This window comes from Malurus melanocephalus, unplaced genomic scaffold (genome assembly GCF_030028575.1).
Source record: "Malurus melanocephalus ecotype Western Australia unplaced genomic scaffold, MMel_1.1 scaffold_839, whole genome shotgun sequence".
Classification (NCBI taxonomy): domain Eukaryota; kingdom Metazoa; phylum Chordata; class Aves; order Passeriformes; family Maluridae; genus Malurus; species Malurus melanocephalus.
In genome coordinates this window covers 142,314-156,991 of record NW_026624071.1, presented here as the reverse complement: position 1 = coordinate 156,991, position 14,678 = coordinate 142,314, and the positions used below count along the sequence as shown (strand labels likewise).

Here is a 14,678-nt window from a genome sequence, read left to right as displayed (position 1 = left end):
ATGTTACAAAATCATGATCATAACTGTGACTAAATGAAATTCAACACTGAAAATTGTTGGTGGTTTGTTTCTTTCCCCTCTGTAGATTTCCATTCTGATCAGAGGACCATTCAAAATGGCTGATATAACTAAGGCAGAAGAACAACAAGTAGAGAAGAGTTTGGATAAAGAAGTGGAGAAAACACCTAATACTTTGGATGAAGAAGTGGAGAAAACACCTCATACTTCAGAGTCAGATTCAGGTCTCGGGTGTGAAGGCAATAGCTCCGCTTCAGGTACAGAGCAGTCTACTGAAAATGAAAAACAAGTTGATAGTGGTGATCAGGATGGCAGAGCAAAGAGGAAGAATTTAGATTCTGAAGATGAACCTTCTAAGAAAGTAGTGAGTATCATTTATTTTGAGCCATTTTCAAATCCTTGTTTCAATGCCTCTGCTCAAAAAAAGATTGAAAATATTTATGCTATATGTGAGCCAGTACAAAACACCAAGTATTGAAATGTTTCCTAGGGAAGTAACGGGTGCACAAATGATGTTGGCTTCAGAGAGGAAAAACAGGGYTGATAATTAGAATGATAATCTCAGCACATACTTAGTCTAATTCTAAGGCTGTTCCATCATCCACGTGGTAGAAATTTAGTAGTGTAGTGTAGGGTTTACGGGCATTAGTCTAAGTCCCATACCTTGAACTCAGATCTCATATATGTTGTTGTGTGTTAGCATAGTTACCTGTGCTTGGGAAGTTTTTCYATAAAGTAATTTTGTCCTTTCATTTCTCCAGTAAGGTATAGTATGGTTTACAAAACTCTACAGACTGCATCCTCTGTGTTATAATTTCAGTATGATTTGTTGGCAAAGGGAAGTAGTGAAAGATTTATGGGGTTTTTAAATATTTTAAGACTACAAAAGTAGCAGAAAATATATGTCCTTTTATATGTCCACCTGGGAGGGTGAAAAGGATAATGCTTTACATGATGTTGTCCTTTATTGTCTAATTTATCCTTTTGGGCTATTATGTATAATTTGAAAATGTGTGACCTAATGCTTTGTTTCTCTGCCTAGAATTTTCCCAGGATGTCAATTTAGTGCTTAGCAGTTTGGCAAAATAAAGGACGCCCTTTGTTGTGGCAGAAACATTTTTAACCCTTTCATCTTTTTAATTAGATGGGATAAGGCTTAAATGAACCAGAACCACATGGGGTTTGTGTAGCCTAAGGGTGTAGAGAGGTGATTGAACGTAGCTACCAGCATTTAGATGTTGCTGATGGCTGTTTGCAGCTGAGATGTTAATGGTTTGTATGAGTATGACCCCCACACCCTCTGAGTCAGCTGTTCTAGCTTCTGTCAACTTCAGTGGGCATTCAKGGAGCCATCTGTGCTTACTCTGAAAAAAAATAGAACTGGTCTAAATATTTGTTAGTATCAGTCAGCCCAGTGTGGCAATAAACAGATAATGGCATTATGGAGATTTCAGACAAGAAAGTCAGTGTTCATTCTGAASGTTACCAAAAGTATATGAAACACTGAAGAATTCACATGTTATTTTAGTCAGCCAGACCTTCTCTTTCCTTGAGGAGCTGCAGTTTGAATAGTAAGATGYTGGGATATTGACTTYTGTWATGAGCTGTTGGGAATGCTTTTAATGGCTTAATTCAGGTTTGTATTGTTATTTCAAATGCTTTTGTACCTCCCAGAATTGATGTTGGTTGTCTSTGTTCTGTTACTTTGGATTTTATTWRTAATTTATTTTCACATCATGTATATAGTTGAAGATTATTGTCAAGTTGAAGAGATGTTGGGAGAATAATATCTGGATGTAGACTGTGTTACATGGGACAGAAATGTCTTAYAATATTTAAAGCTAAGGCTGGACAGAAATCTCTTGGAGTTATTTTGAATTAAGGCTCAATCAGAGACATTTCTACAGCTAACTTGTGAGCATTACTTGGRATTTGTTGTCAAATGATTCTTCTCATTCCTTTACCATGGTCTGTTTAAAGCTCTGGCAGTGGGGTCATCCGCTTGGGTGTTTATGTGACATCAGTTGGCATTTTGGTTAAAGTGGCAGTTTATACAMTTCTGTCAGATGAAAACACTGAATTTCTGAAACAAGCTCTTTGAAGAGGCTTAAAGTTCCTTGGGAAGGAACATCCTCTTCTTCWGTCCCAGGCTTAAGAGGAATGAAACATGTTCTTTGAGAGTGGTGAGAGCATTAGAGAACTGAAAGGTAAGTTTTTTTGTGAAGAAAAGATGCTGGGCAATATCCATTCTCCAGCAATTGCTTGAATCAACTAAAAAGGGGATTAAATTTGTGAGTGTTGCTGTGCTAATTGAAATACTGACACCAGTACCAGGACAGATAGGGGAAATATCTTTATAATGATGGTGCTTTTCGTAGTATTGCTTGTTTGCTTTCTTAAATCCTTGAAGTGTATGTCTTTTGATTAATTGAAAAAGTCGTAACAAGAATTCACTGCTTGAGCCTGTTCCTTTCATTGTTTCTGCAGCATGTGATTGGCCACGGGCAAGCWGTAGCTGCACATTATAATGAACTTCAAGAAGTTGGATTGGAAAAACGTAGCCAGTCTCGCATATTCTACCTCCGAAACTTTAATAATTGGACAAAGAGTGTCCTCATTGGTAAGATTYCTTAATTGAATCCTTAGTGTGATGAAAATATAACTCATTTTTGTATCAAAATCTAATTTCTCCTGTTTTCTGATGTTAAGAATGACACTTTGTCTCATAATACCTAGTAAGTTTTCCAGTTGCAATAAAATGTCTATTTTTAATTTGAATCTCTGTGATACTACTTTGTATTGTTGGAGTGCCTAGTTGTATGCTTAAGTTTTAAAAATCAGCTGACTTGAAAAATTCGTACTGGAAACTGTTCTTCGTGACTTTTTTAAAGAGAAAAGTACAGCTGTAAATAAGAAAGAATCTTAGGTGTTCTTAGGTTTAAACAAGAGCAGCTCAATCTATCTCAATTATTTCTTAGGCATTTTCCCAAAGGAATCTGTGCTCAGATCCTGATTAAGCAATTCTGCAGGAGGCTTATAAATACTTTCTGTATTAGCCATAGTCAATGATTTAAAAGATGGAAAGCTAAAGGAGGTAGTTCTTTAAGGAGCAGCAGGTTTTTATTAAAAGGCAAAGTCTTGTGTTCCACAAATTAAATCCAAAGTGAGGAAGCAAAATCATCAGATGTCTGCCAACAAAGAAAAGAATCAACAGCACAGCACCACAGGTTCATGAAGAGGGATCTGTGCCAGGAGATGTTGGCACCATTTGTCTTATCATGCTGCTTTTTGTTGTGTTGTATCAGAGCATTTAGAAGCAATATTTAGATTTCTATAAAGCTGTTCCTGAAGGCTGTGTTGAAGCCTTTCTGTCATAAAGAATTTCAGCAATGTGGCTTTATAGCAGTTGTATCAAAACATATTTCATGTCTCCTACTGTGAAGAAAAGTTGCTAGTATGCTGAAATGTTTTACATAATATGCCAACATCAGTCAGAGCAGAGAGAATGTAGACAGGGTGGAGAGAGAGAAAAAAAAAGTAACTGGTGAATGTAGGGTAGAAAGACAGCAAATGAGTAGCTACTATTATTGCAAGGCCTGGGGGAGTGAGTGGAAAACATTATGCGTTTTTGTAATGTGACCTGGAGGAGATGTTGTGGCTGGTGCATCTAATTGGCTTTTACTCTTCTGCAAAAGGCTTTCCCATACTTTCAAATAACGTCTACCTTCATTATAATGGTAATGAAAGGAAACCCTGTTTCCTTCCTCATGTACAGGGTGGTTGKTTAGCCATGTGCAGTTTTACCTTAGCCAGGGAAACAGTTCAGAGCTTCAGTCAACTTACATGCAGAGCACATTAAGTACAGAAAATAATAATCTTCTCCATAGYTTTAAAAGTTTGGGGTTATTTTCATCATTTTAAAAAAATAGATTGAAGTCTGAACACTAAGAAGATTTAGAGGCAAACTAAAGTCTGAGTTGTTTTAAAATTCTCAAAACCTTTTTGTTCTTTAGGCTTTTATGTACAATACAAGTGAAATGCAGAGATGTTTATATATGCTTGCTTTTTTAAAATTTTTCTAGGTGAATTTATAGACCGGGTACGACAGAAAAAGAGTGATATAACTGTTTTGGATCTAGGATGTGGCAAAGGTGGTGACTTGCTGAAATGGAAGAAAGGCAGAATTAAAAAACTCGTCTGTACTGGTAAGAAGACATGATAACTTTTTCTGGAAAGTACATCAGTTCTTTATGGGAAACTAAGTACATCTACAGTATTTTTTTTTTATCAAAGAATGTAATGAACACCTTTTGTGCAATAGGTTTTATTTTGTCTTTTAACCTGAAGATATTATTTGATTGCCAGCAAAAAGTATAAGAATCATTGGTTTTCTGTGTATTTAGCTTTCAGTTCAGCTCCTAARTAAAAACTGGTATCACTAAAGAAAAACGCCATTGCCACAGATTGCCTTAGGCAAAAGTGGCCCTGGGGAAAAGAATGACGTTTTGTATTTTATGTCTTTTCTAAAACAGCTAGGATCTTGTAGTATTTTTGATTATTCTGAAAACGCGTACAGAAGAGTTGCATTTAAAAGACTGAATAAAACCCCTGATGCTGTGACAAAAAATGGTCTCAGGTGTTATAATTGACTAAAGATTTTCAGACTTAGTAAGGGGAAGAGCTGAAAGCTGATTAAAAAAAAATCTTGTTCAAATAATTGGCTTAGAATTTGGGAGGGAGATTCTATCTTGCCTTTTTTCAAAAAGTATTTTAAGAATAAGCAGTGGAAGTATTGCTTAATTCCAAATTTAATTAGATACTAAAATTCCCTAAAATTCTTTCAGTGGGAAATATTTTAGATACTGTACGTATTACTTTTCTTTCTTGCATTGTTAATGGGTAGTATTCAAATATAGTTAATTCATTTACTTCCAAAGTTCCTCGTAAATTTATTGCATAATGTCCGAAACGTGATGAGAGAAGGAAGCAGTCTTAGAGTTTAAAAAAATTCCYATGTTGTAACATATCAGAAATAATTGCATTTCAACATGTTTTGTATTTTTAAGACTATTAAGAGTCACAGGGAGCTGAGCTGTTTTAATGTAAATGAAGACCAGTTTTTTAACTTGCCATATTGTACCATCTGTGTTCCAGTAATCATTCCAGTTTTCTTGTCTGGGGAGCAGTTTACACACTTTTAAAAACTTAAATATTTTTATTTTTATTATCTTTCCTTATGTAGACATTGCTGACATTTCTGTGCAACAATGCAAGCACCGCTATGAAGAAATGAAATCTCGATGTCGGTATAATGAACATATTTTTGATGCAGAATTCATACAAGCAGATAGTACCAAGGTACACTTCTTATGCTGTATAATATTTTTGAGATTTAACATTCTTTTGTTAAGCAAGTKTAGGAGGTTGATAGAAGTGCTGTAATATTTTGGGTAAATGTATTTTTAAGGTCAGATTATTGTACTGCCAGAATCATTATCTGTAGGGGTTACTGGAAGGTACTGGTTAAGATGTGCTTAGATGCATTTTGCTGCTGTTGTTTACTGCAACATTCCTGAAGCCTGAATGTGTTTTCCAGGTAATAAATCTCGTACTTTCAGTGTCTTTTACTTGACAAGGGAAATGGAATGACTTTTTACCGTTGGAGTTATGTGAGACAGTATGGGATGTTGGAAACTATCTTGGCAAATCCTGGAACAAATGAGAGACCTTTTCTAATTTGACTTGTGTGCTTTACTTACAATTTTTTCTTTCTAGTGGCATTTTGTTTACTATAATATAAGCCTTTAAAACTTGGGAGTTAGACCAGGTTTCTTGGACTGTCTGGAGGCAGTGGTGAATGCGTGGCTGAGGCTTAGGAAACAGTCTTGTAACCAGAGCTGCTTTTGCTTCTTAGAAGTGCAGGCTGAGAGTGCCCAGCTGGAGGCTGAGAGACAGAACTTACCTGGTTGCAGTGTGTCTGTGGAAAAGCTGAACCTGTTCTCAGCCTTGCATGAGGGGTTGTTTGCTTGAATTCTTGGTTGCCTTTCCTTCTTCTGAGAAATAGTCTGTTGCAGGTTTATGTCATCTCTCTTGACTCAAGTGTACAGTCGGGCTTGCCAGGAAAGAAAGGGATATTTTCATGTTGCTATTACATCTCACTCTTAGAAGTATATGCTTTTTCTGTTGCATGCTTTCTTCTGTTTGTCCTTGCACACAAAAGTTAATTTTCCTGGCTTTGGATCTCTGTCATGAATGTTGTCTATCTTGCAAAATCTGATTCTCACAGTTTGTTCAATTCTCTCCACCTCTGTTTCTCACTTTCCTGTGTCTTTCTCTATACCTGCTAAGTACAGGGTCAAAGCAAGTTTTAACCTGACAAAATTCAAGGACTCCGAGTTCTTCAGATTTTAGTTACTTGGTCTGGAATGGGGAGGAGTACATTGGTGATAAACATGGGTGAGAATACAAATWCAACTCATTGGGCCGGGCAAACTACCATATTTAAAACAATCCCTTCTCCTCTCAAGTACATGTTTAATGGTTCAATTCTCATTACTTAGAGATTTAGTAAACTGATAAAAGTATTTTTTTTCCAGCTAAATGGTGGCCAGTTGTAACCCCCCAACATTATTCTGGAAACCATAAGTTAACTAACCTTGGATTTTGGTCTTTCAGGTGTAGCAATGTTACTTGATGACATGAAAAGAATTTGAGGACATTATGACTTTGAAATGTTTGTGTATTCTTGTTGTTTCCAAATGTTGTGTTTGGTTTTCTATGTAGGAGAGAACTTTTTCTTACTTTCTTACCTTTTTCATCTTGTCTTTGTTTATGTTGTTGAGGAACGGACCTGAAACGAGAAACTTCAGAGAATTCAAAGTGTTATGGAAATAGTGCATTTGTTAGAAGATATAAGTGAATCACGTTTGTTTCTGTAGCTTTTGTTTCTTTTTTATGTTTGCAGGATCTCTTGTCTTCCAAGTACAGTGATCCARATATGCGCTTTGACATTTGCAGCTGTCAATTTGTTTACCACTATTCATTTGAGACGTATGAGCAGGCTGACATGATGCTTAAAAATGCTTGTGGGAACCTCTCTCCTGGAGGTTATTTCATTGGCACAACTCCAAATAGCTTTGAACTTGTGTAAGTACTTTTAATGTTTTATTAGTCTTCCAAAATACTTGTTAAGTGATTGTTAGGTATTGTTAAGTGATAGTTGTTCTTGCAGTACTCCAATATATTTGTACAAACAAAAGCAAGTTTTTTGCAACACTTTTGGTTTATAGTAAAAAAAAAAAATCTCATTTATGAACTTGACTCAAACAGGTAAATCAATATTAGCCCTCGTCTCTTCTCCCATGGCTCTTCTAGTATAGATTATAGGTCTTCATATACTTCAATTTAAATTCACAATTTAAATAGTGGCAAAAGGGCCACAGCCTTGGGAAAAACTGGTTTTGTGGTGCATGTGTCTGGGCTAAAGGTTCATCTTTTAGGTCCATTTAATCCTTGGTATGTTGTACAGGAATGATAAACTGTTAAAACCCAGCATGCTGCTTCATTTCATTGTTTCATTAYCTTTTTAGATAAGGGAGGTGGGAAACTAGAGAGGTCACTGAAAACTCTAATACTGGGAGAAATACTTTCAGGCCTCTATGTGTGTTTTCTCTGTGTTAAATACTGGTTAATAAATGTTTGTTTATGTCTCATTTTATAGAAAGAGGCTTGAAGCTTCAGAAACAAATTCCTTTGGGAATGACGTATACAACGTAAAATTTGAAAAGAAGGGAGACTATCCCTTATTTGGCTGCAAGTATGATTTTCACTTGGAAGAAGTGGTTGATGTCCCTGAGTTTTTGGTTTACTTTCCATTGTTGGAAGAGTAAGTTAAGTTTTGAATTCATTATACAGTAAAAGCTGTGAAAGATATTAAGCATTTGTTTTGTCTATGTGTCATTGCTTAATACTTGCAGAAAATTATATTTTGGCTTTATTATATTTTTCAGTTCTTAATTTTTTGCTGTTTCAAATGGAGAAGTTTCTTGCATTTCCATCCACAGCTGTAATCTCCCCRTTGCACTCATTTGATGGTGGTTTTGGTCAGAAGCTGTGACCATGTCTCACAAGAGTACATCTGTATCTGATATGCTGGATCTGTTAGCAAGTTTTTAGTACTGTCAGCTTTCTTTTCTTTAATCATAACTTTTTGATGGGTTTCTTTCTAATTTGTTTTAGTTTTCAGCAGGCTTTCTTGTGTATCTTCTTCATTATAGTGCCTCTTTCCTTGGCTTTTCCAAGTTTCTTTAGATGTTGATAGGATTTTTGCTATATCTAGTTTTTTTTCTTCCTCTAAATGATCTTCATCTRTAAGCATACATTTTACTGTTATCTCTATGTGACCTCAGATTTGTCGTTCCCAGCTGTATCCTGAGGTACAGACAAATATTTCCCAACGTACTGTTTTTTTCCCTGCTATTCAAGTTCAGTATGGTTGAACAGTATTAAGCTTTCCCTTCAAGCCTGTTCAAGAACTTCATTTGTAATTATCTATGAAAAGTAATGGCTCTGTCACTGACAGCTGTAGCTTCAGTGTTCCATATCCACAGTGGCTACATATAATTGAGATTTAAGGCACTAAATACAATAGAAAGAAGTTCTCTATTTATAATATCTGCTATGACAGATACTGCAAGGAAAAGGGTGTAGTCTGTCTGGAAGTTCACATGGAACTTATGTGTTTTGGGAGAAGGGACATTTTTTTATTAAAATGTTTGCAAGTTACTTCCAGGTAGGTTTTTGTTGTCCTAATTTAAAAAAAAAACAATTACAGTTTGTGGTGTTACTGCAACTTTTTTCATCTAAATGTCTTTACTAAGGAAAAAAAAATCTAAAAAAAGTGTAATCCAAGTGAATACCAGAAGATGTCACTGCGGTTTATAATTGTTCCTTTGAACATAAAGCTATGATGATTTTGGGGCTTCCCTAATTAAGCTTATTATTTTTACAGGATGGCAAAGAAGCATGGTATGAAATTAGTCTACAAAATGACATTTCGGGAATTCTATGAAGAAAAAATCAAGAAYGATGAGCATAAAATGCTCTTAAGGAGAATGCAGGCCTTGGAGGTAAATTTGAATTTGACTTATTTGATTTTAATAGCATTTTGCCATTTGTTAATTATGTGTGCAATAATTGAAATTCCCACTGTGAACATTTTGCAGTAAATTAAGGGCTACCAGTAGAAAATATTTAGTTTCTGGGSCTGACAGTGTGACTCTGTTGTGTTAACCTTGACTGACTGCCAGACACCCTTCTTGTTCCCTCTTCCCAACAGGATGGGGGGAAAAAAGAAAAAAACTTGTGGGTCAAGGTGAAATCAAGGAGATCGCTTAGCAATTACTGTCACAGACAAAACAGTGAACTTGGAGAAGGTTAATTTGATTTATTGTAAAAAAAACAAAAAAACCCCATAGTAGAACGATGAGGAACACAGACAAATATAAAAACACCTTTGTCCCACCCACTGCTTGTACCCAGGCTCAGCTTCACTCGTTCACTGACTTTTCCACCTCCTCTCCCTGCCTTGCAATGCAGGAAAATGGGGGTTATGGTCAGTCTGATAACAGTTTGTCTCTGCCTCTCCTTCCTTTTCACACTCTTCCCTTGGTCCAGCATGGGTCCTTGCAATGGGATATAGTCCTCAGAAACCAATCTGGCATACATTCTCTCTGTGGGGTACAGTCCTTCAGCAGCAGACTACTCAGCATGAGCTGGTTCCTTATGGGAGTGCAGCTACTGCTGKAAAATCTGCTTTGATTGGGTTCCCTGCCATGGAGCAAAACGATGCTATAAAGGAGAGACCAAAATTTAAAATCCTCTTCAGAATTACTGACCTCTGTTCTGGACTGTTTTGCAACAAACCCTTTACTGACGTGGTTAATGTATCTCACTAGTCAATGTTTTTTTTTTTCTTTCTATGTTCTCCAGCCATATTCTACCTCTGGTGATTCCAGGCTTGTTTCTGATAAACCTGATGATTATGAGCATGCAAAAGAGTTTATCAAAGATGGCAAAGCAAAGTTACCACTGGTAAGTTCCTTCATACTTCACTAGAGCAAATGGTGTCCTAAAATTSAGGCTCTGATCTTTTAAACTCTGGTGCCTTCTTCATTTCAAMTGCAGTGAAATTTGTATGATTGTCTCATTGCATGTGGAAAGTTGTAGAGCTGCAGGGCTGAGGGGCTTACATAGTCTATATCCCATACTAGAAACAATCAAATTTATTTAATTTGGTGGCTATTAAGAAATCTGTAATAATGTAGAAGGGAAAGGATATTTTTTCTGTCTTACTGGACAGCTGTTCTTTTTAACTGTTCTTAATTTGAAGAATCTTCCTATGTTTCGGGGTCTTCACACTACTGATTTAAAGTTTTAGCTCCAATCCTTTGATGGGAGAGTTCAAAACTTTCTTCATAACACTATACATGTGAATTAATTCTTTTCATTATCATCAGTACAGCATRAGGGTGATCCACTTCAAGTTTTTCTTTTGTTTTTTTAAATCATTGATTTATCTACTGTTCGCGTTCTGAATTCTTGAAGATGTAGTCCTTTTACTGTMTATATAAAAATCCTACATCAAGAGGGAAAAGAAACCTCCTCTCCACTTTGAAATTAAAAAAAAAAAAATAGAATGAAAAGTACTTGTTTTAAGAAATAGGCTTAAGAACATGATAATGACCAAGTCAGACCAAGGATCTCTATTGTCAAGTGCTGTTTTAAAAGATGAACCATTTGGTCAGGTTTGATCAGTGGGTAGCATATGAATTAATTCATGGCCCCCCTGAGGACTTCTTGGAAGGGGCTGGAGTGGCAGAGCAAAAAAATTAGCTTCTTGTTCCCTTATGTTTCTTAATTGGTGGGTAAATGGCAGCAACTTTTTACTTGTGGACTTGGCCTGCTTTTATTTGATCAGCTGAGCTGGGAGTTTCCTAGACTGGAAGGCAGACTGTTTTTCCAGAATGRGTGAGTCAGGTTGAGAGTTAATTTCTTGCAAATAGTTACACTGATGTGTGCTAATGGTCTGAGGCATGTTCTGCACCAGCAGATTGTCAGCCCATTTTCCTGTACTTATTTAGGTGTGTTCCATTATCTGGGGCCTTCCAACTCCCTACTATTATAGTTAGCAGAGTTACAAGTATCTGTGGTCTACAATGATGCTCTTCTTGCCCCTAAATAGCCAATCAGTGTGGGGGTTAGAAGTTGGTCACTGAAAGGCTGATTATCCTGAGTTAACAGTGCTTTATTGTTTCCTTTTTTGGTTGAAACTGGTGTTTTTTGTCTCCTTCTAGGGAACATTGAGTAAATCTGAGTGGGAAGCAACAAGTAAGTAATGGTTTTGAAAAGAGTATTTACTGAATTACTGCTTTGAAAAGTATGTAAAATGRCCTGTTAGATGTGTAAGAAAATCCAAATTTTAAATATGGTAAGAAGTTGTTACTTGTGTGATTCAGATGTGTCTCTATAGATTATGTAGTGTGCACATCTCAAGAAATTTGGAGAGAAAKGTGTAAGTGCAGCCAACTTGCATTTTTGCAGGCCATTTTGCTGATTGTTTTAGTAGTTTAAAAACAAACAAAAATGCTGTTTACTTCACATGTCAGAAGAATCTTCACTCTGCTTTCTTTAAAWTATTACCTAATTTTTGARCGTATGAATTATAAGRTAGACATCAATTCCAGCAATGTAGRAGTATTATCAGAATTATCTATTTGAGAGGGGCWTTTTATATCTTTAAAAGTCCAACGATTACTTTGTTTCCTAAGTAGTTTCTTTTTCCAGAAAGGTTTGGAGTACAGACCTTCTGATAAGCACAGGAACTTTTCATTGTTTCTGAGGAATATCTGATGGGCTTATCTTGGAAGATTTGCAAGTAGCTATGGCACCTCATTCATTAACATAAAAGTTGAATTCAAGTGGAAATCCATAAATGTTTAATTAGACCCATGATCTTGCCCTAACTGGTTTAACATATCTGTCTGGAGCTTAGGAGCATCTGACAAAGATAGCATTGATGATGTGCCAACTACGAGTTTTCCAAGGGTGCTAGTGTAGACTGCATGGGTATCTATTAATAGAATCATACTGTTCTGGACTTGAAAAAATGCTGTAATTTCTTCTTAGTCTGTCAAAATTTAAAAGAGCGAAATTGATAATATGTGTCACAAATTCATTCACTTTTTAATTGAAAATGTAGTTAATAATTTCAACCCTGATTGTCCATTACWGCATGTATGAAGGGGCCTTTAAACTTAACCTGCATATGATTTTTYATGTGCTAGTGAATGTTCATTTTGTATAGAATGGCACATTTATTTATGAATTTCATTCATATTTCTGACCTCTACTGTGAAAACATGTAAAATATGCTGGAGTGGARTGTAGAGTTACTCACTGGAAAACAGTAAGATCTTTTGTAATTTCAGTAATTTGCYAACTGGTTGTTTGGTTATAATATCAACCTGGTTACATTTTGAAAACTTAATTGAGTCAGCAAGAGAGCTGGAACTTCAAAAACTTCTGTTTTCTCTTTTAGGTATTTACTTGGTGTTTGCATTTGAGAAGCAACTGTGAAACTTCRCATACTGGATGCAGCTAGAAGAGATCATGTCCATGTGCAAACTGGAATGRTCAGAAATCCATTGTGGCAACTATTTTTTTATTTTTTATTTTTTAATTATCAGATGTGTGCAGGACACTACCAAAAACTAGAGCAAGCTCGTGATTCAGAGTTACATTGCCTGTCTGTGACAGATGGACTTGCGTGTGTATATTTAAGAAAGATTCTGAACCAATCTTTTTAAGCATTTGTAAGCAATCTGCATGCTCTCAAAACCTGTGTTTGAACTGACACAACTTYATGTTAGAAACAAATGTTTTGTTAGTAGAAGTATGTTTGTGATTGCAAGCCTGATCCTGCACTTCCTGAAGTTGATGGAAGAATGGCTGTCGACTTTGATAATGCAGAATGAGGGCCTAAATACTGTTCTGCAGAACTCACTTAATTAATTATTAGATCTATTCAGACATAGAGGGTATGTCTACATTGCATGCAGAGCAAAAAATACCTGAGTCAGTTTGAGAACCTCTGTGCTATGCTCAAGCCTGCAGTGTAAATCTACCTTAGTGGTCTTCATACCATAATTTACATGGTAAAATCTCACAGTATTCTTGTTTTTCCTGCTTGCTGATATGTAGTGTCACTTCATGATGCTTTCCAGATTAAATGAGTTTGTTCTGTACAAAACTGCTCTGAAAGTACTCAATTTCTAATGTTTTAAATCTCTGCTTTGTTTTCCAAGTATGGTTATACGGTAATCAGTAACAGCTGCTTCACATAGATTACTGAACATTTTTTATTGTATTAAAGACTATCCTGACTTTTCAATAGTTTTAGTGTTTCTTGAAACTTATTAGACAGATCTTAGGATGCCTTTCTTTCTCATTTCATAAAATTCCAAATTGGCTCAGTGACAGGATGAGCTGTTGGTGGTGATGGGGACCTCAATGCAGTCCTTAAGGCTAAAAAAATGGTCACGTCATGGATCGTGAGCCAAAAGGGGAGCCTGTGTAACATTTGAGGATACCAGCAGTTCCCTTGGGAAGGGAAGGCTGTGCATATCCATACACTCCCTTGTACCTATGGGCAACAATCCCCAAATTAGAGCCGAATATTTTGGGAATGTAATCAAATGATACCAGTAGGCAGTACTGTGCCTARCTATCATCATAACTGCTTGTTAGTATCTTAGAGCTGGCTTAGGGATTTCTGGGAGTGTKTGCTCAACTTTCCACGTGCTTATAGCTACCCATTACTGAGAAGGCCTGAATACTTCATGTTTTTTCTCTCCATTCTTGGGCTAACTGTAGCTAATGGCTGCTGTTGGCTAATAGAGTTTACGTAGAGATTAAATKATGATGGTACATGAGTATTTTGAAAAGTTGTAGTAAACCTAGAAGAGAACATTTCTGTTAAATGTTCAAATTATGAGTTTGTAGTTGTATTGCTTTCCCCCTGTAATTAGGTCATACTCTTTCCTCCATGACTCCCATTGTTTTTTATTGTCTAGAACACCTGTAACCTTCACCGAYGCAGTGGAATCTGTCAGTTCTGCTGCTGAAATTAAGAAAACAAGATATTCTTATCTTCTAGAATTAGTACTCATGAAACTAGCTAAAAATGATGACACTTTAGAAATGCTGAAATGTTTCTTTTAAATTTGTGTGCATCAAAGCTARTTTTGTTAGATTTCTTGGAAATATGTATTTCATTTCATTTGGAAATACATTGTTATGCTATTTTTGGAAGAAATAAATATAATAAAAAGAGGGAAATACGGTGCAGTGTCTTTCCTCTTTTAAGTTAATCTTTACATACCAAACACATAATCACATATTGGTTGAGTTTGGAAGGGGCCTCTGGACATCATTTGGTCCAACCCCCATCCCTGCCCAAGCATTTTCACCCAGGGCTGGTTGCCCAGGATCATGTCCAGACAGCTTTTTGAACAGCTCCAATGGTGGGGACTCCACAGCCTTGTTGCCTTATGGCTGATTTTAAAATTATGGGGCAAAAACAGTTAAGGGATAGAAGGGCT

The 14,678-nt window shown here is 36.2% G+C and overlaps 1 protein-coding gene across 1 annotated transcript; it reads left to right on the top strand.

The window, feature by feature from the left end:
- The first annotated feature begins 115 nt into the window (after positions 1-115).
- Positions 116-14,412, top strand: RNMT (RNA guanine-7 methyltransferase). The gene is made up of 11 exons (XM_057385551.1): positions 116-382; positions 473-475; positions 2,506-2,638; positions 4,101-4,223; positions 5,261-5,376; positions 6,983-7,164; positions 7,739-7,903; positions 9,029-9,146; positions 10,009-10,110; positions 11,373-11,406; positions 12,617-14,412. Exons 1-11 carry the CDS (start codon positions 116-118, stop codon positions 12,652-12,654), a joined length of 1,281 nt encoding a protein of 426 aa, XP_057241534.1. The 3' UTR covers positions 12,655-14,412.
- Positions 14,413-14,678: the final 266 nt, after the last annotated feature.